This window comes from Phoenix dactylifera, chromosome 13 (assembly GCF_051530095.1).
Source record: "Phoenix dactylifera cultivar Ajwa chromosome 13, Ajwa_hap1_PhDact_Kaust_v1.1, whole genome shotgun sequence".
Classification (NCBI taxonomy): Eukaryota; Viridiplantae; Streptophyta; class Magnoliopsida; order Arecales; family Arecaceae; genus Phoenix; species Phoenix dactylifera.
The window spans coordinates 19,989,510-20,015,094 of NC_143202.1; the positions used below are offsets into that span (position 1 = coordinate 19,989,510).

The window sequence follows — 25,585 nt, forward strand, 5'->3', positions numbered from 1 at the left end:
CGTGAGTTTATCTATGCTGTGGGAACAAAAAAATGTTCAATTTTACACTTTCTTTTTGATGTCTTTCATAAATTGGCGATGAATTTGCTTACTCTTACTAGACATGGGCCGCATGGCATTCTGTCTATGGTTTTAGATACTACGGTAAGAGGTAATAATGACTATTGTGTTGTACTTTCTCTCAGTAGCTCAGTTTAACAATCTTCATTACAATAACATGCTCTGGAAATTTTCTCTTCCAATTTTATCTTTTCATATATGCAATGCGTTTTCTGGTGTCATATACTTCTCTTGAGTTCTCATAAGCAAATTCTGCTGCAGTTTCATGTGGATATATTTTTCCAATAGTTTTTGTTTATGTAGTTGTGGATTATTAGGACGGCTCGTGAATTAGCATAAATCTTGCTGAGGGATATGGCATGAAGATTTTACAGTCCATATCTGGTACATTTAAATATTTTTGTTTTGTTTCAGATTTATGCTCGCCAACAGTCAATCAACAACAACTGCTTATGGCTATCATGGATTCATAACACATTAATGCGTATTTGCTATGAGTTATATGAAATTAGCATATAATTGTTTGCATGGAGTTTCATGTTTATTCTCATATCTTAATAGCTTCATCATGTCTGTTGAATAAATCCTCTCTATCTGTCTTCATCTGTGCCTGTTTGTTAAGAGGGTGAAATAATCTGTTATGTAATGTGATCACAGAGATAATATTTTAGTAGGATATTACATTTATAGTTGGCAGCCCAAAGAAACCGGCAATTGAGATTGACCTAATTCTATGGTGCGTCTTTTTTGGTTGGATTCTCACATCTGGACACTGAAGATATGCCATAGATTCTACCAAAAAGAAGAAATGCCACAGAAAAGTAGTCTGTAATGAACTGATGCTAATATAAGAATTTGCATGTCTGATCGGTAAAATTAGAAACATTCTTTTTTTTCCAGGCACTGCACTCATCTGCTCAAACTTCAAAGGAATTAATGTGCAATTAATTTACGAGTTAATTACATCACAAGTTTAGCAGAAATAACTCTGAAGTTCAGAAAAATTGAAGGAAAAATCATTTGCTTTTGGTTGACTTGTTGCATTTACGCAATTATTTGCTTAGTGAATTTAATGTATAACCTTCATATCCATAAAGTAACTTGCTAATCAGCATCTCTTTGTCTTGTTATGATTTAATTACAGAGGTTGTGCAATACCTTTCCTTATGAATATAAAAATAATATTTCCTTATATTTGAGAAGAAGTAAACTCAAATAGCTCAAATTTTAAACTTGCATTGTTCTGTTTGGTGATGATTAAGTATCCATTTTATTTGTTCTGTAAAAGTTCAACCTGTGTGAGTGCTTTTAACTAGCTGCGGGCGTTCAATTCCATGTGAGAATAAAATCAGCTGAATATGTGTTAGTCCAAGATAGAAGCTTCAAGCATCTAGTGTTTACATGCCCTTCCCACAGATTATTTGAAATGCAATACACATGATTGTTAGTTTAGAATCTTGTACTATTAATGAATCTCTTCTTTCTCTTGTTGCTTATGCAGAAGCATGCCTATGTCCTTTGTGCTATTCTTGATACTAGTCTGCTGCTTACTCTCACGTATGAGTAAAGTGGATTTTCAAAGAGATTTGTATGTTGATCTCTAAATGGGACTTGTATGTCTGCACTCTCCCTTTACATCTGCAAACAATCCATGTGTTTCATGAGCATCTCGAGATCGGCTCAACAACAGCTATTCAGGTTTGGCTCAGAAGGCGAGCTGGGCTCAAACTGTTTCGAGAGATTGGCTCATAAATGATTTGTGATTGAAAATGAGCTGGTTGCAGAAATTTGGGAAGCTCGGTTTGGCTCAATAAAGCTCAGATAAGAGCTTGTACAAGCTGAACTTGAACAACTTTAGCTAGCTCTGCTTGAGCTTGAGCTGAGCTTGAGCAATCCTGGTATATATTAAGCCTAGCCAAGCAGCCTGATACTTGGCTCTTTTCAGCTTGTTTGCACCTCTATCTCGACCTCCTACTTCTGTCCTTCTGTCCATTCTTGTTTGGGAGCAATATCTCCAATTGTTATTATTTTGAAAATTGCACTAGGTTTACATGTATCCACATGAGCACTTGAATTTGTCATGCTGAACAGCGCACAAAGTATGCTGAGGGATTTTCTGATGTGATACTACCAGCCATAGATCAGCAGTAACTAGTATGAATTATCTCTTGGGTTGTTCTAGGATTTCTGTTTTTAATTATTTTTAAAGAATGTGATACTACCAGCCATAGATCAGCAGTAACTCGTATGAATTATCTCTTGGGTTTGTTCTAGCATTTCTGTTTTTAATTATTTTTAAAGAAATATGGTGTGCTTGTGCCATCGCCAAGGTTTGAACCTTGGGTTCCTCACATGGGTAGAGAAATGCCAACTGGTTGTCTTTAGAATGCTTATTTCTCCTCTACATGCTTTGACGTGTTTCTTGCTTCTATACAGATGCAATACTTGGATATCAGAGCTTTTCACCAGGCCATCAGAAGAAATCTTCATTTGATTGAAAGAGATGTCAGTTATTTAGCTATTTCTTGGGTGAATATGATGTTCATATTTCTTCTCTAATATAGGTTGAAGAGTGCTTCAAATATAAGAATCTTATTTTTTAGTATGCTTTCTGCCAATCCACTTGGAAAAAATCGGTAGCCCAAATCTTTTACCCGAAATTTGGTGTTAACTCATGAAATTGCATATGTTGTCATACACATTTTATTTCATCTATCTGCAATATCTATGTGTAAATATGACTTGGATATGCACTGATTTTTAGACCTTGTGATCTTTACATCAACTTGTTCAGATCACCGATGAATCTATTTCCATATATTTATGAATGTAGAAATAGTATTTTTCAGGAACTGTTTTGGATAAAATCCAATTCTGTTTCATATCATTGATGAATCTACTTCCACATATCTGTATATAGATAATAGTGTTTTTTTTTTTTTTTTGCTAAACCGGGCGATCTATACCACACGTGTACGGATACACCCAATAAAATCGGAAAACAAAACATCCCGGAGCTCCCGAGGCAGCTCCCCGTCCCCAGCCCATAAGGTGCTACCGGCATGGTTAGCCACATACGTGGCCACCCAATCCGCAGCCCCGTTGGCTTCTCTAAACACATGCTTCGCCTGGACCACCCCTCCGTCCCTCGTCATCAATCCAATATCGCGGAGCAAGGGATGGTCGGCAGCACCGGCTCTCAGACTCCCCTGGATCCAACTAATGACCGTAGCCGAGTCACCCTCCAAGATGACTGATCTAGCTGAGAGCACATGCTGAGCGTGTCGAAGACCCGTCCAGGCAGCTCTCAGCTCCGCTCCAGGGACCGTACAGTCAAATACCTGACAGCCTCCTGCTGCCACTACCCTGGAGGTCGGGTCCCGAATAACAAAATCCGCTCCACCTCTCGTGCCACCATCCAGCACGGACCCATCAAAATAGTGTTTCTTCAGGAAGGATAATCCACTACAAATTCTTATTTTTAACAACTTTCGATGGACATGTGCTTAAACATTTAAACATGCCTGATAGAACATCTTGGGATGTCATATTAGAAAACCTGACGACATTATTATAGATTAGCAAGTTCTATACCTGAAAGATCTAAGCTTGCATCTTAAGATGTTCAATTCTCTTTAGATCTACATTTAATTTGTTTTGGAACACAGCAGTTAGTAGTTATGGAGATGTTTCAATTACCCATCTTTAAGTCGGTCTGGCCAGTTGGCACCCCTTTCTTCAGTGCATTTGCCACAGAGTGGTTCCAAGTTTGAACCAGAAATGCGATTTTTTGTTTCTTTCTTTCTTTTTTGGTGAAACTGGGAATGTGTTATTTCCAATGTTTCCCCCCTCAAAAATGAAATTAGAACTAGAAAAGCACTAGGTGTTCTAATTGTTCATATAGGTGTGAAGGATGGAATAACTTTATGTAGTAGATGCAAAGTGCAAAGCATTGAGACCTAGTTGCCTTGTAGTTCAATGTCGTGACGATTGATTTTATGTGGTTCCCTTATTGTAAGGATCTGAATTTGAGCATAAATAGCTCTACCTAATTGACTTGCTTAACAAGGAAGTCTTATGATTGCAGGTTGCATGATTTATTTTTTCTGCATTTTTTTTCGTAAAAAAGATTTTTGATGATTCTCCTTGTCCTCCATTTCACTTCCAATTTTTCTGTTCAGCACTTGCACAACCTATTGTTTCTGACTATAAAATAATAATGCACTGCAAGATAGAACTTGAATTGCATATCTAATGTAAAAATGTGTCATTTTTCGAGAGAATGTGGGAAATGGGATCATATTGTTCTTTCAGGATGCCGAACAAACAATGCTGCAACATGGACACTTTGGGAAGTCAAAGCTAAATTTGAATCTTTATGAGCTGGTTTCTTTTTTGTTAAGCTTGATAGATTTTTTTATCAACTTAAACTTTTGGGATAAATTGGTTAGTTTAAATAGTATCAGAGCTCAAATTGTTGGAGGTCATGAATTTGCATTATGGGATTAAAGTCTTGCATTATGGGTTTTTTTTCAAGCGAAGGTGGTGAAAAATAGCTCAAAAAGAAAATATTTGGAATAGAGAAGTAGGAGAGGATGGAATAGAGACGAAGAACTTTGGAATTACTGGAGGGTCTCACACCAACTTCGTATTGCATGAAGGAAGCTCATATAAAGAAAAGTGATTTCATTCCTTTATGTTATATGAGAACCCAAGAGAGGAAGCGCATCCTCTATTTATAGAGCAACTTAAAGGTACCTTATGAGTCATGACATATATACCTCTACATGAAAAGATAATTACTAGGTAGCCCTTTATGCCCAAATAACCTATTGACCAAGTAAAGAGGTTTGTAGACCAAGTAATCTTAACATACGATAAAGTTGCTTCACACTAAAGCAAAATGGCTTTATTACCATCTTAGATGATTTGCCAATTAAAAAAATTGCTTGAACTAAAGTAGCGACGTAATGAACTAAGTAACAGGAAATGAAAGATAATAATAAAAATGACAAATGTCTAATTAGGGTGACCCATATAATAAGATTAAGGCCTCAAAAGTCTTAAGAACTTGTAGTTTAATCTTCATTATCCATGAAAACTACCAATCAGCCATGCATATATTTATTTCAATTCATAAATGTCAACTCTATTTTCGATGGTGATAATAAGCCTTGAATTCTTGTCTATCTCCATCACTTTTAATCATGGACTAAGACTTGGATGATATTGTGTGTCAAGAATTTCATTTTTAATCTGATGTTGCCAAAGATATCATAAGCGCCTAGCTATCTCTGCAATATAAATTGTTAAAAAGTTATAACATATAAAACTCTTTGATTTCTTCTAAAAGTTTGAAAAATCTTTTTATTGCAAATCAAACCCTGCTAGAGTTTTATACTCAAACTTGATTATAATATAAGCACTTACGTTAAAATCAATTAGAAAAGGAAAAACATTTACAAATCAAAATTAGCTTCAAAATGGATTCTCAAACATCTAGAGTTGGGACCTATCTATCAAGTTATGCTTTCAAATTGGATGTTGATTTGTTTTATTTAAAAATTGATTTAATCTTTTAACATCCCAATATTTAATAGAAATTTGGCATGTATCAACAAGCAAGATGACACCAAGCATGAGAAATTTGTTTATAGTGACTCTAAGATCTTGTCATTTGGACGAAGATATTGCAGTTAACTCCTAGCTATTCCACCTACCACTCATGTTACCATGTAGGTCGCACCTAAATTTTTACACTGAAATGCTAAATGCTCTTGAGCATCATGTCACTGATTTAAGATTTGCACCTTATCCAAAACTCATGCAGCATCTGGACTACCTATGCATAACCAGGTTAGCCTTTCTTTATTTAGATATGTCTTAATCAATCTAGTGCCACACCCTTGGCAATTTGGGATCCAATCCTTTTATTTATTTAGGAAAAGTAGGAGAGCAAGAGAGAGTGAGAATGCATAGTGAATGAAAGTTTTTGTATATATTAGAAAATGGAGATTAGAATTTTTCAGAGTTAGGTTGCAAACAAAGATCCCTCCCTTATATATAGAGCTCAATTATGTATTAGAGTGGCTAGGATTGTGCTATGCATCATACATGTGATGATTAGAATGTTTAAAATATCACTACATACAAGATATGTATGAAAAATATATAGGATATTAGAAATGTCTCGGGAGCTTCTAGAAAGCATGGGTGTAGTAAAAAGAAAAATAGCTTTCTCTGAATAACTATTCTTCAAGAAAGCCTTATCCTATTGAGTCGTTGAAGTATGCATGATTTTTGACTTAAATTTGGAGGAAGATGACAATCAGCTCGAGCAATGAAATCAATTAAGGTTTAGAGAGTCTAAAAACTTCATATAGTGGAGGAGCAGGGGATTCATGTCATTATCCTTCGAGGCATATTCTAACCAACCAGTAATTAGGACCACACATTAAAGGCACACCTAGATAAAAGAATCCCAGTTGTAGATCACTGAATACCTTTTATGACTATCTCTCTCTCTAATTCAAGATTTATATTAAGGTTTCTATAGTTGTTGCTAGACTTTATAATCTTATACATAATGGGTTTTTTAAGTATGAAAATTATTCATATTATTTCAACCAGTGTCTCACATGTCCAAATCACTTGATAAGATATATGAATGGTTGTAACCTTTTTTATTAGAGAAATATTATATTTTTAATGAGTGAAATATTTATGGAAATGAGATTCTTGTGATTTTTCTTGTTGGAGAGTGAAAGTGAACAAATAACTCTGGGACTTTCTCTAGTTTGATTTGCTAGTCTCGCGAAAAAAAGATTCATTTAGACTCACTTCTTTTTCTTTATGTAATGAAATTAATAAAGTAAGTTTATTGATATAAATCAAATCTTCGATTTGTTTACCTGATATTGATTTTGAATTTGAGAATAGTGGAAAACCTCTATCGGCAAGATTAGCATAGTCTATATTTCTCTTTCTCATATGCAATATTTATGCATATGTATGTACGTAGATACGTATGCATATATGAGTTAGACTACATATTTTATGTCAACTCCTTCAAAATCAATGATAAATTATCTAAACTCAAGATTTAAATCATTATATGATCTATATTACAAAAAATATTTAGAGACCAACATTTATATGTTTGTGGTCTCTAAGTATCAAACAAGTATTAAAACTAACAGTTTTAATAGCATAATACTATGCTTTACTATAATTTAATAAATTTAAATCTATTCATATTTTAAGATATAAATCATGATCCATAAAGTATTTAGTTCAACTATACTAGAGCTGATCACGGGCCTTCTGGCCCGTCCATCCCGACTCGAATTTTTCGGGCTTGGGCATTAAAAAAAGGCCCATGGGTCGGGCCTGGGCAAGAAAAGCGGCCCGACCAAAAAAATCGGGCCAGGCCTGGTCGGGCCATTCTGGCCCATTTCCAGATTCCAAACAAAGAAAAAATCGGGCCTGTCGGATCGGGCCTATCGGGTCGGACTGGGCTAGACGGGCCTAGAACCATATTTATAAAGTCGGGTCGGGCCTGGACAAAAATTTAAGCCTGACAGTCGGGCCGGGCCGGGCCTGGGCATAGCCATCGGGCCTAATTTCTGCTGTAGAGCCCGGCCCGGCCCGAGTTTTGATCAGCTCTAAACTATACCTAGATATCAGGAAGTTTTTTTTCGTAATGTATCAATAAGATGGACATATATTGTAAATTGTTTCATGATATAAATAAATATAGATATAAAAAAACTTTAGTGGAGCGGATTGATTAAAAAATAATATTTATTGTCTAAACAGTGATTTAAATGAATAATATTATTATTTTTCGTTATAATGAGTTATCCTGGCGTTCGTAACAGTTGCCCAGATGCTCCCCGCTCGGACATTTGGGGGTGGGAGGGCTTATTGGTCCTCTGATAGCTTCGGTGGTGCCAGGTGTGACGTACTCATACAGAGAATTTGTGCCAGAGCCTATAGGGATAACCAAGCCGGGCCTATGGATGGAAAGGGTATGAGTAAAACCGGCCTAGATGCCCAATACATGGTCATTCTACCCGCATCGAACATTCTCCTACCGGAGTGGGAGTGTGGGAGCTGCTATGCAGGGGTGGGCTTATTCCTTCCTCCTCGCTTTTCCTTTTCCTAAGGAAAAATTAAAATAAAATACTTGGCTGCCAAACGAGCTGGAGTGTGTCTATAACGGCCGTTATTCGTAACACAATCCGTTTATGTGGAGGATATCGGCGACAACGGTACGCCCACCAAGCTCTAGTGGCGTCTCTTTTTCCTTTGTGCTGCTGTTATTCGCCGCTTCGATCGGCTGTTCTCGTCCTCGGCCTCCATCTCCCTCCTCTCCTCTCTTCTCTGAGCCATGGCGAGCGCTTCCGCTCCTCCGAGGGCCCTCCAGAGCTCGGAAATGCTCTCCAGAGACCAGCTCCTCCACCTCTTCGCTCGCTTCTCGGTCCTCACCTCCCAACCCGGTCCGCTCCCTCCTCTTCCCGTTTCCCCCCCTCTCTGGTTGTCCCCCTCTGCGTGTGTTTTCCTTTCTGATTTCCCGTTTTGATGCATCTTTGGATCTTCAGATGTCAAGAAACGGATAGCCAATGCCGTAAAGGACAAGCAGGTATGTTTTTTATAATCGTCACTTGATTTTCTTTATAAATTTTCTGCTAAATGTGAGTTCTTGAGTTCTACCTTCTGTTACTTTAAAATCTTTCTTTATTTTTTTTTATTGATAACTCTTACAACGAGCTTTTTTTTTTTTTTTCAAATTTTCCTTTTACCCCCTTGTTTCCTTAATTACCATGACAGACTGCGGATATCAGTTGCTGATTAACTGCTCGATCATTGTTGTCGGTAGATAGATAGGTTTTGGGGGAATAATGGTTTAAGTCGGAACTATGTTAATAAGGATACAACAACTATCATTCAGCCATTGCCATGGACATTACATGTATCAGCAACTGATAATTAATTTGTATTTTTGTTCATATATCTCACTTAGCAGTACATATATTGATCGTACATGTATAAAGAGGATACTGATAGCGATAATAGGGTAAGCGAGAGTATAATTTGCAGTATTTTTTTATCCATTAAACACTGACGAACTATAAAACTGATTAATTCTAAAGTAAACTTAAACTTTTCTTGAGTAATTCCAATTTCAATCATAGTTGTATTCCTGTTGGAAAACTAACAGTTTTCCATAAAAACTTTTTGGGTTTCTTCCTTTGAAACAAATGCAAATAATGTAGTAAAAAAATAAATCCCCATTGAATCATTTTTCTTGCAAAACTTACAATTCTGAATGTTTGATCATGTGCTTTCTGTTATGCATGTAGTAATGGATCACATGACATGATTTTCTCTTACCCAAGCTTAAGAATAGTTGGAGGAGAATACAGGGGAGCAAGAAATTTGCTTAAAAGCGAAGAAGATGCTTGCACAACAAACAGAATGAGATCTCACAAACATGAAGTAAGTTGCAATGAGAAGTCAAATAATAATATGAACAAAGTTAAACATCAATATATTTAATTTTAATCATTAAGAAATAATCATTGATACTTTCACCTAAAAAAAAGAAAAAGAAAAATTGTACATACCATAATGAGGGATAAGAGGGAGAGATAGAGACAGAAATTAATTGCTTTCATGATCAAGACTTGATAAATTACCTAGTAGAATATGAAATATTTACTAAAATTTAATGGGGTGGAGAAAAGAAAATCTTGAAACCTATATCTTATTATAAGAACAAAGAAAGTAGAAATAAAATAATTCTTTTAAATTAACACGTAATGCTTATGAAGAGTTATACAATAATGTATCATAATAAAAATCAATGTGAGATTAAATCTTGTCCTCTGTAAATTAACACCTGATCAATTAATTCCATGTAACAGGAGAGCTAAATTGATCCATATAATTATTCTTTTTAATTGAAATTCACAAAGAAGAGAAGAGAAGACACTGCATGCATAGGGACCAAAATGATAATAGGAAAAGTTTGAAAGTTAATTTAGATGACAACTATTTGGAGAGGGGGAGAGAGAGAGATATGGGCATCTTCTATTCATTTTCTTTGCCTAGCCACACACTTGTTATAAAAAATATGGATGAGAGATAAAGATGAAAACCAATCACTTCTTACTTAAAAGCTTAAGAAATTATATAGTAATCCATAGAACCTTTGCTTAAAACTAATATGGTGAATGATAAAAATATAGAAATGACACCTTTCCTTAGAGCCATGATAGAACTTATTTAAAGTTAACATGGAATCTTTATTAGAATCACATATTGAGCAGGCTATTAAATAACAAAAAAATTAGAAATAGGTTGCAATATAGCTAGTTGTACCTTGAAAGTTTTCATTGGCATTGAAACCTTGGAAGATAAATCAGCAATATAATTGACACTTAACACAAATACATCATTTTCTTTCTGTACTGATGGATTAAACATCAAATTCATTATTAAACCTGGTATGCTTGAGAGCATGTTAAGCATCTTTGGAATGGCTATATATGTTACTCTATAAAAAAGGTTCAAAAGAAAACTTAGAGTGTCCTCTTTTTTTTTATTAATATAAACTATGAATTCTTACGTTTTCAAAAGTGGAACAAAAGTTATGACTTACATAGTTTTCTTTTGCAGGAGGCGGTAGCTGTAACTACAGCCATCCAAGAGGAAATATTTCGGGAAATGGGAATTGGTAGGTTGGTGTTTTAGTAACAAAATGATTATGTTCTTGGATGATCTGCTGTGGGTTAAATTGTTTTATGTTGTTTTTTGTTTGTAGCTGCACTCTCTTTACACTTTATTAAGCCTTGTTATCAATAAAAATGTTGCTGATTTGGATAATTTTTTTAAGCAGCAGTACTGCATTCAATATATGCTCTAATGACACGGTAAGGAAAAAATAATGGAGGAGTCTTGTTCATGAGATCAGTACCTGGAACAACTCTCTTGCCCGTGTTTTCCTAAAATGCTTGCTTGCTTCCACTGGTAGCTCTAACTTTCTTAGTGATACCAATTAGCTAGTGGTTTCATTTTAACACTGAAAATACTAACATTTTCTGCACCGCTGACAATATCCCTAATTTTCCTTGCTGTATCTTCTGTACCAAAATAATTGCTGCATTTTAGACAGGTTTCTTGAGAACAACATCGCAAGAATGGGAACTTGACAAAATGTATTAGCTTTTATCATTAGGGTGAAAGGGTACGGACCAAGAAGGAAAAGCATACAGACACTAGAAACCAACTATTTTGCACCAAACGGATGGGCAGACCACTAAAAACTAGTTGATGTATCAAATCACTGTACATAAACATAATTGACAAGTCTCGTGCCATCAATTTTGTGTCATCTCGATGGATATAATTTACTAATTTTTCGTAGCTTAATTTACTTTATCCTCTATTATTGCTATTGCGAAACTTCTTCAAATGTACCTATTTTTAAGTCTATAGTTACACCATATAGCCACTTCAACATCTTCATAGTTGTTATGCTCATGTTTGCTAGCATGCCCTCTTCATTCAAGCATCCTCATCCATATAGCTCAAGTAATCTGACAGTGGATAATCTTATAGTCATATGAGATTATTCTGCATACCATTTGTTTTAATGTATTTGAGAATGTCTTCATTTTTTATTAGATAAAGTTGGTTTTAAACTTTTTTCTTATTGACATAGTCCTTGAACCTTGACTGTATTCTATATTGCATTGCAATCCATAGGAATATATTTTCTTCATTCACCATTATTTTGATAGACAACAATACAATACAACATCGTGATGCAGTGGGAGAATAGGAACCGGGTCACTCTTTTTCAATAAATCACCAATAAAATATAGATTACATGCAGAGCAAGATAGATTAATACTTGCAGACATGATTAGATAATACAAGAAGATGGAAGAAGACTTCTTTAGGCACCAGATAGAGTTTTCGCACCCGACAAGCCCTTCAAGAATCACACCACGGTCTCCTCCTTGTCTCTTCCTTCCTTCCTTCCTTCCTTCTCTCTCTCTCTCTGTGTTTTGGGTAAGCTCTAGGTTTCCGTGCCAATTCTTTGGCACTCCTACCTTAGCTGTAGCTCTTTCATTATCCCCTAGATCCCTAGGTCCCAACCCCTTAATGAGAGGGTGGGATGCTCCACCTAGGAAACCCTAGGCTAGCAGCCACCTAAGGTTAAAACCCTAGCGCTCAAGTGTTGCCGGCCACCTAGGATGCCCTATGGTTTGGTTGGCAACCCTAGTAGGCCGCCTAGGCCCACATGCTGGACTAGCCTAGTAAGCTCTAGGCATGAGCTAGTCACATGGGTCAGGGTTTGGATTGGTACAATGAACCAATTAATTAAAATAGGTTAGCCTAACTAATCCAATATTCCTATACTAAGGGCGGGATCAAATACACTCAAATATATTGAACCTATGTCTGGTGAGGGCTCGAGAAAGATCCGAGAAAAAGTCAAGGTGATGGTATAGGATAGAAAATATTAAACCATGCCGAACCGGCAGATTCGGGGCGTATCAAATCGGACCAGTCGGTTATCAGCACTTTTCATGCTATAAATTTGGTTTAGGGCTCTGCTTCTTCGTTTCTTCCTTTCCTTCTTCTGTTCGATCAACTCTCATGCATCTCGCCCTTGCTCGTCTCACTGGCCGTCGACTGTCCAAGTATGCTGACCGCCTCCCTCCCTCCCTCCTTTTCCCTCTCTCTATAACTCCCCCCTTTGAGGGAACTCAATTGTCTTGAGAGGTGGAGCATCATGGCTTTTAATCGGACGCCAACCCTCCCTCCTTCCCTCCTCCTTCCTCTTCCCCTCTCTCTTTAAATGCTTCCTTTGTTTTGAACCCGCCTTGGCCCCTCCCTCTCTCTCTTTTATTTACGAATTTTGGATTGAAGTCAGCAAACCGTATGCTGAGTTCAGTTCAAAATTTAAAAATAAAAAACATAAAGAGGCCGAAACACCCTCGGCATGGTATGGTACGGACCTGTACCATTCCATGCCGGTCGTTGGTTGGTATGGATCCCGGCATCGGTTCCAAAAACCTTGGATAGGGCCTCGAGGTTATCTTGCATTCTAATATAAGATGTCCTATTTCGATGTATATGCCATAGCCACAATGAAGCAAGGTTGACTTGTCTCTTTGTGCATAAAGATGTATATTGTGCTAATTCTTGGTAAATATAATGGACAGAAATGAATCCCTTCATGCAACATAACAATTCTTGCAATTCAGTCCTCCCACCTTCCTTTATCCTTGATTGATTGTAGGAAAAATATTAGCACTGTCAATCCTATAGCCCATTGATTTCATGGCCCATCAGAATGCTAGATCATGTGGTAGGCATGATAGACAACCAATGGATGTGCAAAACCAATTTCAAGTAACAATTTGTTATATTCAAAGTAAATAATAATTATAATATGGAACCAATTTGATTAAAACATTCTTTCGTACCAGGATTCTGTGTTTGATGTCTCTTTGTTCTGATATCGATAAAATGTCATAAGTGATTCCTTGTTGGAACTTTTCTTTTCCCCAATCTTGACAAAGCACAATGAATCTATATGCTCCTTATCGAGGATAGAATCTAGCGTGTCATTGCCAATACACGGGTTTGGCCCTAAATTTATTGAACCAAAATCATAGTGGGTAATCGTGCCCTTAGGTCACGGGATCATTTGCATGTTGTTCAAACAAGATCAACATCTCCAATCTTGATAGTGATTTCCAAGAGGTGGTCTTGTATCATTGGCCGTTTAGTATGAAATAGACCCATTGTGCCAATGCAAAGTCATCTACTCTAACGATTATGAGAAAAATAGTGACTCTAATCTGTTAATGATATTGTACACAAAGACAGTCATATGAGCGTGATGTCCTACCTCACGCATAGCTGTGAATAATTTCTAAGTGTCCAAAATGATCCAGTCCTCCCTATTGAATACACAATTGTCCACTTGGTCATTCTGTCTAATAGTGACACCAGCGGGCTTTTCTTTGGCTCAAGGGCCCACATGCGAACAACTCTTTTATTGGTTATGACTGTTTAGGAGAGATACCCATGAGATATCTCAAAATAATGTATTAAATATGCCAAATGATTTTTAGGGTATGCCTTACTTCCTACTTATTTAGCTCTTTTAAAAAAACATCAGAGGATTACATTTAAACTAGCCCAAGCATTTAGATGTTTGTTCTAGTTGAAACCTGGGAAAGCATGAGACATGTAGGTAATTGGGTTGCCTAAGTGCCTAAGGAAGAATGCCTAGTCAGCCATCATTGATAAATTTTTCTACTTCACTCTTTTAAGCATTTTTCAATCCCCTCTAGCAGTCTAACTCCTACCACTCATACTTCTTTCTTTTTCCCCCATCTCTTAAGCATTTTGCAATATGCTTGAACTCCCATCTCTCTTGCTTCTTTATTTGCCCCCATACAAGAGATTGAATCTTGAGTGGTGCTAATTGTGCAGGTGGTCTAACATATTGATTTCAACAACTGGCTTTTGCTTCAACATTATTTTGTGAATATAAGAAATATTAATTGTTTTTCCATTTTTAGCATCTAAGATTTGCATTCTTTGATGGCTCATATATCTATGGAAGTTTTGTCTAGCTTCTTTTCCATCTTCCTAAGATGGGCTTCATTATTGCTCCTTATTATGGTGATTAGCCCTATTCATAGGGTGGGGCTAGACCTGGCTCAAGCCAAGGTATAACTAAAATTAGTCGGGCTTGGGCCTGACCTAGCTCAGCCTTCAGTCCTACTTCCCATGCTTAAGCCCAACATTTACTCGAACTTCAGGTTTGGGCCAACTCTTGGACTTCCTTAATTTCTTTTTTTAATTTGGAAAAAAGCTTAAGGCAGAAGGCGATGAGGCAGGAGCAGAGGAAGGAGGCGAAGGTGAAGACATAGAAGGAGACCCGGTCCTCCACCATCTAATTCCTGGTGGTGCAGTCGTCGAAGGCGAGACTACTATGGAGGGGTCGAAGTCCGGGCCTACAAAGACGGCTAGGGTGAAGGAGTTTGTGTTGATGATGCTATCTAGCACTATAATATGGATGCTCGTTCAACCGCTAAATATGGGGCTTAGTAGCCAATGCTTGTCAAATTTATAGATTTCACCATCGTCCATCTCAACAATGGTGGAAGTGAGAGAGGGTTTTGGGTGGATGTGGGAGGAAAGAGGGAGAAATCAGAAAGGGTCCATCTTTGCCCTCCTTCTCAACCCCACCTCCCATTCCCATCCCCTAGCTTCTCCCACCATCTCATAATCCAAACTGCCACAACAAAACATGGATGGGGACTACCTACCACCATCACCAACCCACCACTTTCCTCACCAAGAAGCTCATACCTTGGGTTCTCTATGCCCTCCTTCCCTTGGCACTCCTCTATTTCTATCTCATATCCATCCCCTCAAACTAGCCCAAACTCACCAACCACCCTCAATCCCAAAAGAGCTCCGCAACTGCGATACCTTCCTCTTAAGGTAATCCAAGCCCCTCCTCTGTTGATCTCAAATTCTTATTCTGGGCTATCTAGTGCTGTAGCGGTCTATATTACCCTCCCTTGTACATCCTCTTTGTAGTAGGGAAAGTTATTGAATATACGAGAAGTCCCTATTGTGACTATTCCGATGGTCGGTGTATGCCAGCATGGCCCTCGCTACAATGACACAAGTGAAGCACCATCAAAGACGGCCATAATCGACCAGAGATGGGTGGCTGCGACGACTTCGATGGAAGAAGAAGAAGAAGAAGAAGAGAGAAGTGGCCATTGGTGGTTACTGGAAAAGAAAGAAGAGGACGATCAAAGAGGAGAGGAGAACAGGACTCCTCTTAATCCAGGAATTAAAAGAGGTGGCAAATCTGCCCTAGGATTAACATATTATTTATAATGTGGGTCGGGTCAGGCTTCAATACCTAAACCCAAGTCTAGTCTGTTTAATAGACTATCTCTTTCAAGCTTGACTCGGCCTATTGGGCTCAAAATCTAGGCTCAGGCTCATCTGAAAAGCCTTGCACTTGAGTAGGTGGTCAGGCTGCTCGGCTCATGAATAGGTCTAATTGTGATACATGGACTATTATCCAAGCAGTAGACAATCTGACCTTTCATGAGCATGTAGGATATATTGGAGATCAATTATTAATATGTTGAGTCCTACTATTCATTTACAATCATTGCTTGGCCATGCTGCAAAAATGCCAGCACATATGGATGGGGTTCCGACGTGTCCTCACAGATTTATTCTGTCACATACTTCTTAATATTTAGCATCTATTGGCACATTTTTATTCCAAGATTAGTTCTATGAGGTATGGATGATTGATATGCCTGTATTTACCTTTCATGTATGTGGATACGCCAGAGTTTTACATGCGTTAAAAGAACTAGTGGCTTATTAACGTTGTAAGTCCAATTTTTTTTCTTGCTTCCCTAGTCGGTAGTGTCATGGAATAATGCACAGTTGCACACTTTCTAGCTCTTGGTACTTATTCATCATTGCTGTAGTAGATGAAGGGTCTATATCATCTTTTTGTATTCAGCTGTCGAACTCATGTAACACATGAAAAGAAAGCACACACTTTTTATCCTTTATCGTGAGGTATATCTTTTACTTTAGGTGACTCTATTTCCCTCCCTCCTCTTTCCTTCCCCCACCCTATCTTTGTTGGTAATGTCTTATTTGACACAAGGTCATAAGTTTTACCATTTTAACCTGCTGCAGATCCAAGATATGGGATTGCTTGCTTGGGAAAGGTAAACACAGTTTATGAGAATGACATGGAATTGATGATCCAGTTTTACCGGTTTGTTGCAAAGTAAGTGTGTTTCCCTAACCTGGACCTTGGACTTGCAATTAAGACCATTTTCTCTTATTATATATTTTGTTATTCCACATGTTGTTGTATTAAAGTAATTTAGAAAAGAGTTTTTTTTTTCAACTAGTCATTTTTCTTGCTGAAGTTGTTAATATAAGTAGGGAAAAATGCAAAAGGAAAAGGAAGAAATGAGTAAACTGAGTAAACTTCTATTAACTATTATGATAGAAATTCTTTTACCTGGACGTACTGAAAAAATGGTTATTCCTTGCCTGCTATTTTCCTTATTTAGTGGTAAGACTTAAGAGTCTAGAATTTTATACAATCTAATAGAAGATGAATTTGCTAGTGGAAAGTCAAAGGATATGGATATGAAAATAAATGTTTTTCTCTAATCCTAGAGAATCATTAAGATAAGATAAATTTCACATAAGTAACTATTAACATAATCTATTCATGCATAGATAATTTAATGAAAAAATAGATAAATATTCAATAGTTTAATCTATTATTTGCTCGAAGAATAACCAGAAACCTTATACCTTATTCCATGCATTTAAGGTTGGCTCTTTAAAGTCTGATTTGTGTTTTCTTATATATGCAAATGGCCATCCCATTCTACATCGGACCAAGTAACCTAAATCTTGATGTGGTTTGTGAATGCCAGATCAGATTTGATGGTGACCAGTAGCCACTCTCTGTTGAATAAAAGAGAATTTAATTGTTTTGGGGAAACAAAATATGGAATATTATATCCAATGATATTGGAGATTTCTCAGTATGTACTCAAGATTTGTGTGATTTGGGAGATATTATTAGCCTATTTGAAATTTTGTTTCATCGAGAATAACTTATTAAGGTTGTATGCAAGAACTTGTTAAAATCTAAAAAAAACCTTATGGCCTAAATGGATTATGCTTTTTTTTTTTTGCATTTGAAGTTATTATAGTAGAGAACTTTTTCTTGTATGATAAAGTTTGAATGCTTAAGCATGCTATATCATCTTGTAATATTTTGAGAAGTTGTCGCCTTATAGGTAATCAAGTTTTATAAGTAATGCATTGTCTCTAAAACCGAAAGTCAGCACGTAGATATATAAAATGCCAAATTAAGATTAACTTTTGGGTAACCATAATTATTTCTTCTTGATTATATTGGATAGTAGGATTGAATCTTTTTTGACTTGGTATTAATTATTATTTCATCTCTTTGTTTTATGGGGACTATACGAATCCTGGGAGTATGAGATTTCTTAGCATACTAAACCAAAAGATGCAGTTCATCATAGTAGGAGCAAAACTATGGATCCCCTAACAAAAATTCAAACTAAACTATGATTATCCTGCACCATATGAAATTTTAGAAAGAGATACCGAGATTACTTCTGTTCAAATCCAAATTGGTTGGCAATTGGAAGTGTCACATGCAAGATGGGTAAGAAGATGGGTAAAATTAAAATCTATCAGCACATGGGAAAAATCATATTTGCTAAAGTGGCAAACAAATCTGAAAGCAAGTTATGAGATAAGTACTTCAGGAAAACAAGATCTTTAGGAAATGCATGGGTTACTTATCTTATGAGAGACCAGCTCCCATGGAAATTTGTATTTGATGGACAAGATGCCGCAATTATGTTTCTTAATGCTTATGCTTTTTCTGCACCACGCAAAGTCAAAACAAATTATTTTTTCAGAGAAACACCTGGAAATGCCATTTTAGATTAGACCTAAGCATATCTGGAGCGGTCCACATGGTCTGACCTGCTTGCCCAATTTTAGACGGGCCTATGCAAGGGTTTTTGGCCTGTCTGGTCAGTTTGGGCCTGAAACTTAAGGCCAAATTACTTTTTTGGGCTGGGCTTGGGCTAAACAAATAAGTCCAGGCAGAGCCACCCCTCATACAGTGGAAAAATCTTTTTCACATCTTCAACCCAATTACCATTTCTCTGCCCTTCATCGTTTGGTTAACGATATTTGGTTGCAGGAACATATTTGTGTATGTATGGGGAAGCAAATCTCTCTCTCACTCACTCTCAAAATCTAGAATATAAAATGACTTTTAGTGAACGTGAGAACGAGTCTCGGGGACAAGTTTCGTGATAGATTCTCAAGCAGGTACAACACTCTAAATAGAAGTGTCCTGCTATTAAGCTCTGACTTTAGCATCTTCTTCCAACTGCAGCTACCCTACCTGTCATAATCCAGTAAATTTTTTGGTTCAATCACTTCAAAAACTAGTGTTTGAGACACGGTCTGCTGAACCAGTTGGAACCGACTGGTTCAGCCTGTACCGTACCGGTACCGGCCTTCACCGGTACGGTACAGCGGTGGAATTTAGAATCGAACGGTTCCTTACCCGTACCGGTGCGAACCGCACCGGTTTGCATCGGTACTCGCGGGGAAGGAGGGAAGAGAGGAGAAGAGAGGAGGAGAGAGGGGAAGAAGACCTCTTGCGCTACCGAGCCTCTTTCTTCCTCCGGAGCACCTCGCGGGGAAGAAGAGCTCCATTGCTCGCAGGAGAAGGGGGAAAGAGAGGAGAAGAGAGGAGGAGAGAGGGAAGAAGAGAGGAGGAGAGAGGGAAGAAGAAGAGGAGGAAAAAAAAGAAAAGAAAAAAGAGAGAGAGAGAGGCCGCGGGGAGCGCGCCTGCGCGTGGGGACGCGGGCGCGAGTGGAGAAACGCGTCCCCCGACTCATGCTCGTGCGCGTTCCACGTGGTGGGAATCGCGGTCCATGCGTGCGCGATTCCCTACGCGAGCTCGCCGTGCAGGGCAGCGAGTCCCCACGCTGCCCCATGTGGCCGGTTTTAATGCGGCAAAGTGGCATTAAATGTCACTCTGCAGCATAACGTGGACGCGCGCGTCCGCGCGTTTTTTTTTCAGAACCAGTTCCGAATCGGTACCGAACCGGTATCGATCTTCACCGGTACGTCGCTTCGGTCCGTTCCGCGTACTTTGATTGGAGACCTATCCGTCATGAAGAGGAACCCAGTTTGTTTTTTGTCAAGTGGCAAATCTTAACAGCTATCTCATAATATGTTACTATTATATCATTTTTTTTTAATTTCTTGTTTTGATTGTAAGATAACTGACTATACAAATACACTATTATAACAAAGGGATGAATGCTTCTCATTTAATTTAAAGATATTACATGTAGCTTCCAAATGTTGGATAACGAAATTTAATATGGAACCTTTACTTGAAACAACTGTAAAAAAAGTAAGAGAGCCAGAGAGGGAAAAGAAGCAAGAAATAACTGTTTGGTTATGGATATGTACATAAGGTTGTTTGCTGGCTAGTGGCAACACTATAGATATACTAAAATACCACAATTATAAGTGTTGATCTTGTCCCAACTATTTGGTGCCATCTAACAAATCCATCACCAATCATTCTAATTATAAATCACATTTAGCTTTAGTATAAAATTTTTCAAAATCTTTTCCACAACTTCCATTCATGTTGTCCTACAAAAAGGGGGGGCTTAGTGAACAAGGCTCCCGCTATTGCAGGGTTTGGGGAGGCTCAGATGTATGCTGCCTTGCCCCATGTGCCGAGATGCTATTTCCGTATTTCAAACTCTTGATCTTCTGGTCTCAATAGAGCAGCCTTACCATTGCATCAAGGCTCACCTTCCCATGTTGTCCTATGTTTTCCTTATTTCCGACATTTTGGCATAAATCCAAGTACCTCTCTCATTGAGGTCTGAGATCTTTTCTGCACATTACTTATGCCAGCTGCATCAGCTTTCATCACTTTATTCTCAATTTGTCCAATTCTGCATTCTTGTGTAATGTTTACCCTATCCTTTGACATTATGTATAATATTATACGAGAGCATATTTTTTCCAGTTTCCTTTTCTGATAGTAGAATAAGTAGAGGTAGTACTGGTCAAGCTGGGTTTGGTATGCCTATAGCCTGCTTCAGCCCAAAGAAATTTTTGGGCTTCTGGCCAGTCCTAGGCCCAAAATTTTTTTCTAAACTTTGGCCTGACCCAACCCAAGCCTGAACCTGAGATCGGCCCATAGCCTAGATGGGCCAAGACCTAACCAAGTCCGAGTGGGCTGAACAGCTCAGCCTAGCCCAACTAATAGGCCCAGAATTCTGCTGCATCTCCACTGCCTCGAATGCCCACTCGAGTGTGGTAATCCAATCTTGAGCAGATATCTGGAATGAGAGGAGGTAGGAGATGAGGGCAATGTGGGTCTCTAATGATGTCATGTTGGTCTACAAGAATGCTAATTAAATTTCACTTAAGAACCAAGCACACTCATATTATTTCTGAGATTGGAAGTTGGTGTCAATTGGAATAAATGAAAACAGGAACGACCTTGCTGCCCTTAAGCTTCTCCGAAGCAATTGCCACAAGGTTTTTTCTGCACTAGAACGTTCTTGTAACCAGAATACTGACCTTATCCCGTCTATTTGTTGTTGCATATTTGATTCCATTTTGATTCCATGATCAATCCATCATATTTGGACTTACATATTTTACCCAAGCAAGCATGTGATTATAAACTGAAAGCATACCATCATAGATTCTGATGTCAATAATAACAGGGAAGAGATGGCCATTGATGAGGCTGAGCTTGAGCCAAGTGAGTTTGCAGAAAAAATGCTCACTCAGCAAAAACTGCAAGAGCAGGTAGATTATATATCAGTTGTCATCTAAGATCTGTAATTAAGAAATGACTCCAGTTGTAAATGAACACATTGCAGCAATTGGAGATGTTAAAGCAGATCCGGAAGTATAATCCAGACGAGCAATCTGCAATCCTTGAAAATGTATGTTCCTCTCTCTCTCTCTCTTCTGTGTGCGCACGCGCACGTCACGTGAATGTGCAAGCGTGCAATGTGAGGTTTGAGTGGACCTATGCCCAGGGTTTTACATTGCTGCATTTGAAATTTAAAGATGGGTCCATTTGTGAAGGTAGGTAGGACATATCTTCTGTTTGCTTGGTCCTGTTTCTCACTTGTCTCCTGCGTTATGGTACCTTAGACAAGCTTGACTTTAGTGATGGATTCTTTCAATTCTGTCCTGATGCAGCTGCACAAACAGTTGGAGAGTGCTAATTTTGATAGTAGTGCTGCAGTTCTTGCACCAGATCAAATTCAAGAGGTGGTTAGTAGAATTACCTCATCCTCTGCCAAGACATCGGGGTCGTGCTTCTTCCAGTTTCTTTTGTCTTTACTCTTCGGCCTTTTGTAGCTGTTAGTGTGAAGAATCAACGGTTTGGTGATTCAAATACATATGTTTTTTTATCTCCATAGCTGTAATCTTTTACCGCATTGTATACTCTTGTCTTTTAGGTGAGCCATGGACTAAAGCTTACCCCTGTATTCTTGATTCTTGTCCAGATTCAGTTGTTTGGTTATTTAAGTTTTGACCGCATGCTTTGATTGGATGGTTGTGAGGTATGATTATTTAGCTGCTTCATTCTGATAATTTTTTTATTATTTTGAATGTTAATTAAGTTGGTTGTACTGAGAAACATTGGCCAGCGCATCTGACTGCGTTAGCGATGCTTAGTGGCTTAACTTGTATAGGATACAACAATTGTCATCAAGGTTATAGATGATGCAAAACAATTGGGGATAGTTATCCAATTTTGGCTTTCAAGAAAATGAAAAAGGTCATTGTTACTGGTCATGGGTCATTATATGGCTCGCCATCAGAGATCTTTGTTGGGAGATTTGGCTGGATCATGCATGTTTTTTGCAGTAGGGCACTGCTATAGACACTAAGACCACCCACCCACTCACCCTAAAAGCATGGGAGGATGATGATGTAACGTATCTCTCTGAATTTTTTCACAAATTTGCTAATTTTTCATGGCTCTTAAAGAAGTGATTAAATCTTGAGAAAAAAAATCTGTAATTTTTTTTACTTAGTATCTACCAAATATTATTTTCACTGCAGACATATATCTCGAATAGAATCAACTTTTTTAATTCTCATATCATATTATAATAAATTATGGTGATGTAACTGTGAGAACATTTATTGGTTTTCTTCATTTGATGTCCTCCACATTTATGGTAGAAATTATGTTATAAATTTGATTCAGTAATCTAACATATAAATCGAAGCACACGAAATTCCTTTCAACTCTCATGATTTTCCTATGCCAAGGTTAAACCCAAGCCAAGAAGTGATCTTTTACCATGGATGTAATGCTGGTCCAGCCCCATTTGTCATCGAGGTTGTGTCCAAGTGCAGTACATATTGAATACCATTTTTCTCGGAAAAAAAAAAAGAGAGAAGAAAAGGGTGCATAGATCCAGATTGCAAGGACCACTGCTTCTGTCTCCATGGCAACACTCTAGTATACGACATGTTGATCATGTGGTTGACAGTTCATCCATCAGGAACCCATGGGTCTCATGAGCAAAGGAATCATTCACTCCACCTCCATAATTAAATCTATACTTAAGGGTTGGTAGCACATCAAATCCATCAAGGAAAGCCCTCTCTTCCTGAGTTTGGCTGAAGACATGAGTCCTGTCTCAGGACCACAGTAATATAGCAGTGGTCCACCAGGAATCCCACCATGCAACCCCACTTATATCAGTCAGCAGTCTCCATGATGACACAAAACCTAAATGTGATCCATGATCAGATGGATGCAGCCAGCCGATCAGCCCTATTGACTAGCCACTGATGCATCGTCGTCGAGCAAGATGTTTGATCAACAGTGGGTTATCGATCAAGACTGTCGTATCACACGTATACCAAATGGTCGTGTATTGCTGTTTTAGCTAACAGGTTCTTGCAGGGCTGAAGCATGACCAGGCCTTCACTTTTAAGGCTAAGCTGATGGGGACCAAAGATCTCTGGTGGGTGCTCCTCTGCAATGGTGGGAGACAATGATATATAAATCAGTGTCTAAAGAGAGTGCAAGTTATCCACCCCATTCACATCACAGGCACAGGACTTGTGGTTTGTGGCCGAGAGCATCAGCCAAAAGCTGAGCTAAATGGTGGAACACCTCTCTTCACACATGCTTTGTGTCTCCTTGGATCCAAAAGGATTTCCAATGAAAAAAATTAACCAGCCACCAACCTATGAAGATATTGGATGCAGGCAAGGAGATGCCAGGGGTCAGGTAGGGAAACATGGCAGCTTTTCTCTTGTAGATGTGACGTGATGATTTCATGGTAGCAGATTGTTTTGCAAAGCAGTGGTGATTAGGGTCACCTCACATGGTTTTTTGCACTAAGTTAATGCTCTTGTGGACAAACTCGAGCTGTGATTGGGAGTCTTGATTTCAGTGCTCATGCCAATCACTATCTTCAGTCTCCTTTACAGTACTCCTCTGAAAGCCTGCTTCTGCTGAGGACTGTTGGGATTTGTTTAGACTTATTGATCTCCTGTCCACTATGAGATGGATCAAGAAAAAGATATTTTATGTGAATGATAAAATAATACTTGAACTTCCCTTTTAACTTAGGTGTGGTTCTCCCACTCCTCCCTCTCTCTCTCTCTCTCAAAAAAAAAGAAAAAAAAAAAGAAAAAAAGAAGATAATATTTAACCTGACTTTAATTGCTTTTGGTTTATGGTACATCCATCATCTTACATAGGTTTCAGGAGAAGATAATTTATGGTAACACCACATAGAACAAAAATTTAGGAATGCTTGTATACTAGTGAAAATCTACTGTAGATATTCAAAAAATGCATCTAATATTAGTGGGACCACATATAATTTATTTTACCTCCAAGTTTAAAGGGTTATATATGAAAGTGATAGATGGGCAGCAACGCTGAACATATTGGCACAAAACCACGCCAAACCTGCATCCTTTGCCAACTCAATGAGTTATCCACATCAAGGACTCCAACCTCAAAACTCTAAAAAAAGAGGATGGGACCGACTGATATGCGATGTCCTGATTAGTGTTAGATATAAACTTTAATCCATTGCGAAAAAAATTAATGCAAACAATTAGTTTAGAGCTTGCCAAAGCATTGCAAAACAAATGCATGATGCAAATGCGATATATCTAGGAATCTATTCCGACAAGTACCAAATATTTGATACTAAATGGACAGACTGAATTGAATACATTCTAAAATATGTATCTTGGTTCAAACAAACACCAATTTTGAGAAATTGATCAAGGATGAACATCTTGTAGAAATAGACTTGTTCCTCTCTTTGGGATATTACTTCTGAAACCCAAAAAGATTCCATGACAAACAGTACCACAGATCTGTCTCGAAGAGTGCCATAGATTGGCTATTGGTAAAAAAAAAAAAGGGATTCAAAGTAGTTGATCCCACCAAACTAAAATGTTAGGTTTATCTGTACGGGGCCGACAACCTAGGCCTACCGACAGAGGAGACTCCTATGAAACAACACCAACTCACACAAGTGCCATTGCAATTATTGCACCCTCTACCATTTGCCAACCCAAAAAGGCCCAAGCTAGGAACGTGGAAACAAAGGCAGCAAGAAAAGGGAGCCTGCCCTCGCTGCCAATAGATCTAATCAGCGAGGGATTCAAAATGGACTAGTCCTATCCAAGCCAGAATGAACCAACCACATCCTGGGGCCAAGTTTAAACACCCCACAAGAAGAAATGTGTAATTGGATTAAGCTGAAATATATTTCAGAAAAAAAAAGGGATGAGAGAACAGAGGGCTGAT

The 25,585-nt window shown here is 38.1% G+C and overlaps 1 protein-coding gene across 3 annotated transcripts; it reads left to right on the forward strand.

Annotated features, from left to right (window-relative positions):
- The first annotated feature begins 8,324 nt into the window (after positions 1-8,324).
- Positions 8,325-22,339, forward strand: LOC103715845 (uncharacterized). 3 transcript variants are annotated; one of them, XM_089927042.1, is made up of 7 exons: positions 8,325-8,561; positions 8,664-8,704; positions 10,744-10,801; positions 16,843-16,936; positions 21,495-21,579; positions 21,654-21,864; positions 21,982-22,339. In XM_089927042.1, the coding sequence occupies exons 1-7, from the start codon at positions 8,453-8,455 to the stop codon at positions 22,005-22,007; spliced, it is 624 nt and encodes a 207-aa protein (XP_089783168.1). In that variant the 5' UTR covers positions 8,325-8,452; the 3' UTR covers positions 22,008-22,339. The 3 variants fall into 3 exon arrangements, with proteins under 3 accessions (XP_089783168.1, XP_088566151.2, XP_008801834.3); XM_088710025.2 differs by having other exon boundaries at positions 21,675-21,719; XM_008803612.6 differs by having other exon boundaries at positions 8,332-8,561; positions 21,654-21,719.
- Positions 22,340-25,585: the final 3,246 nt, after the last annotated feature.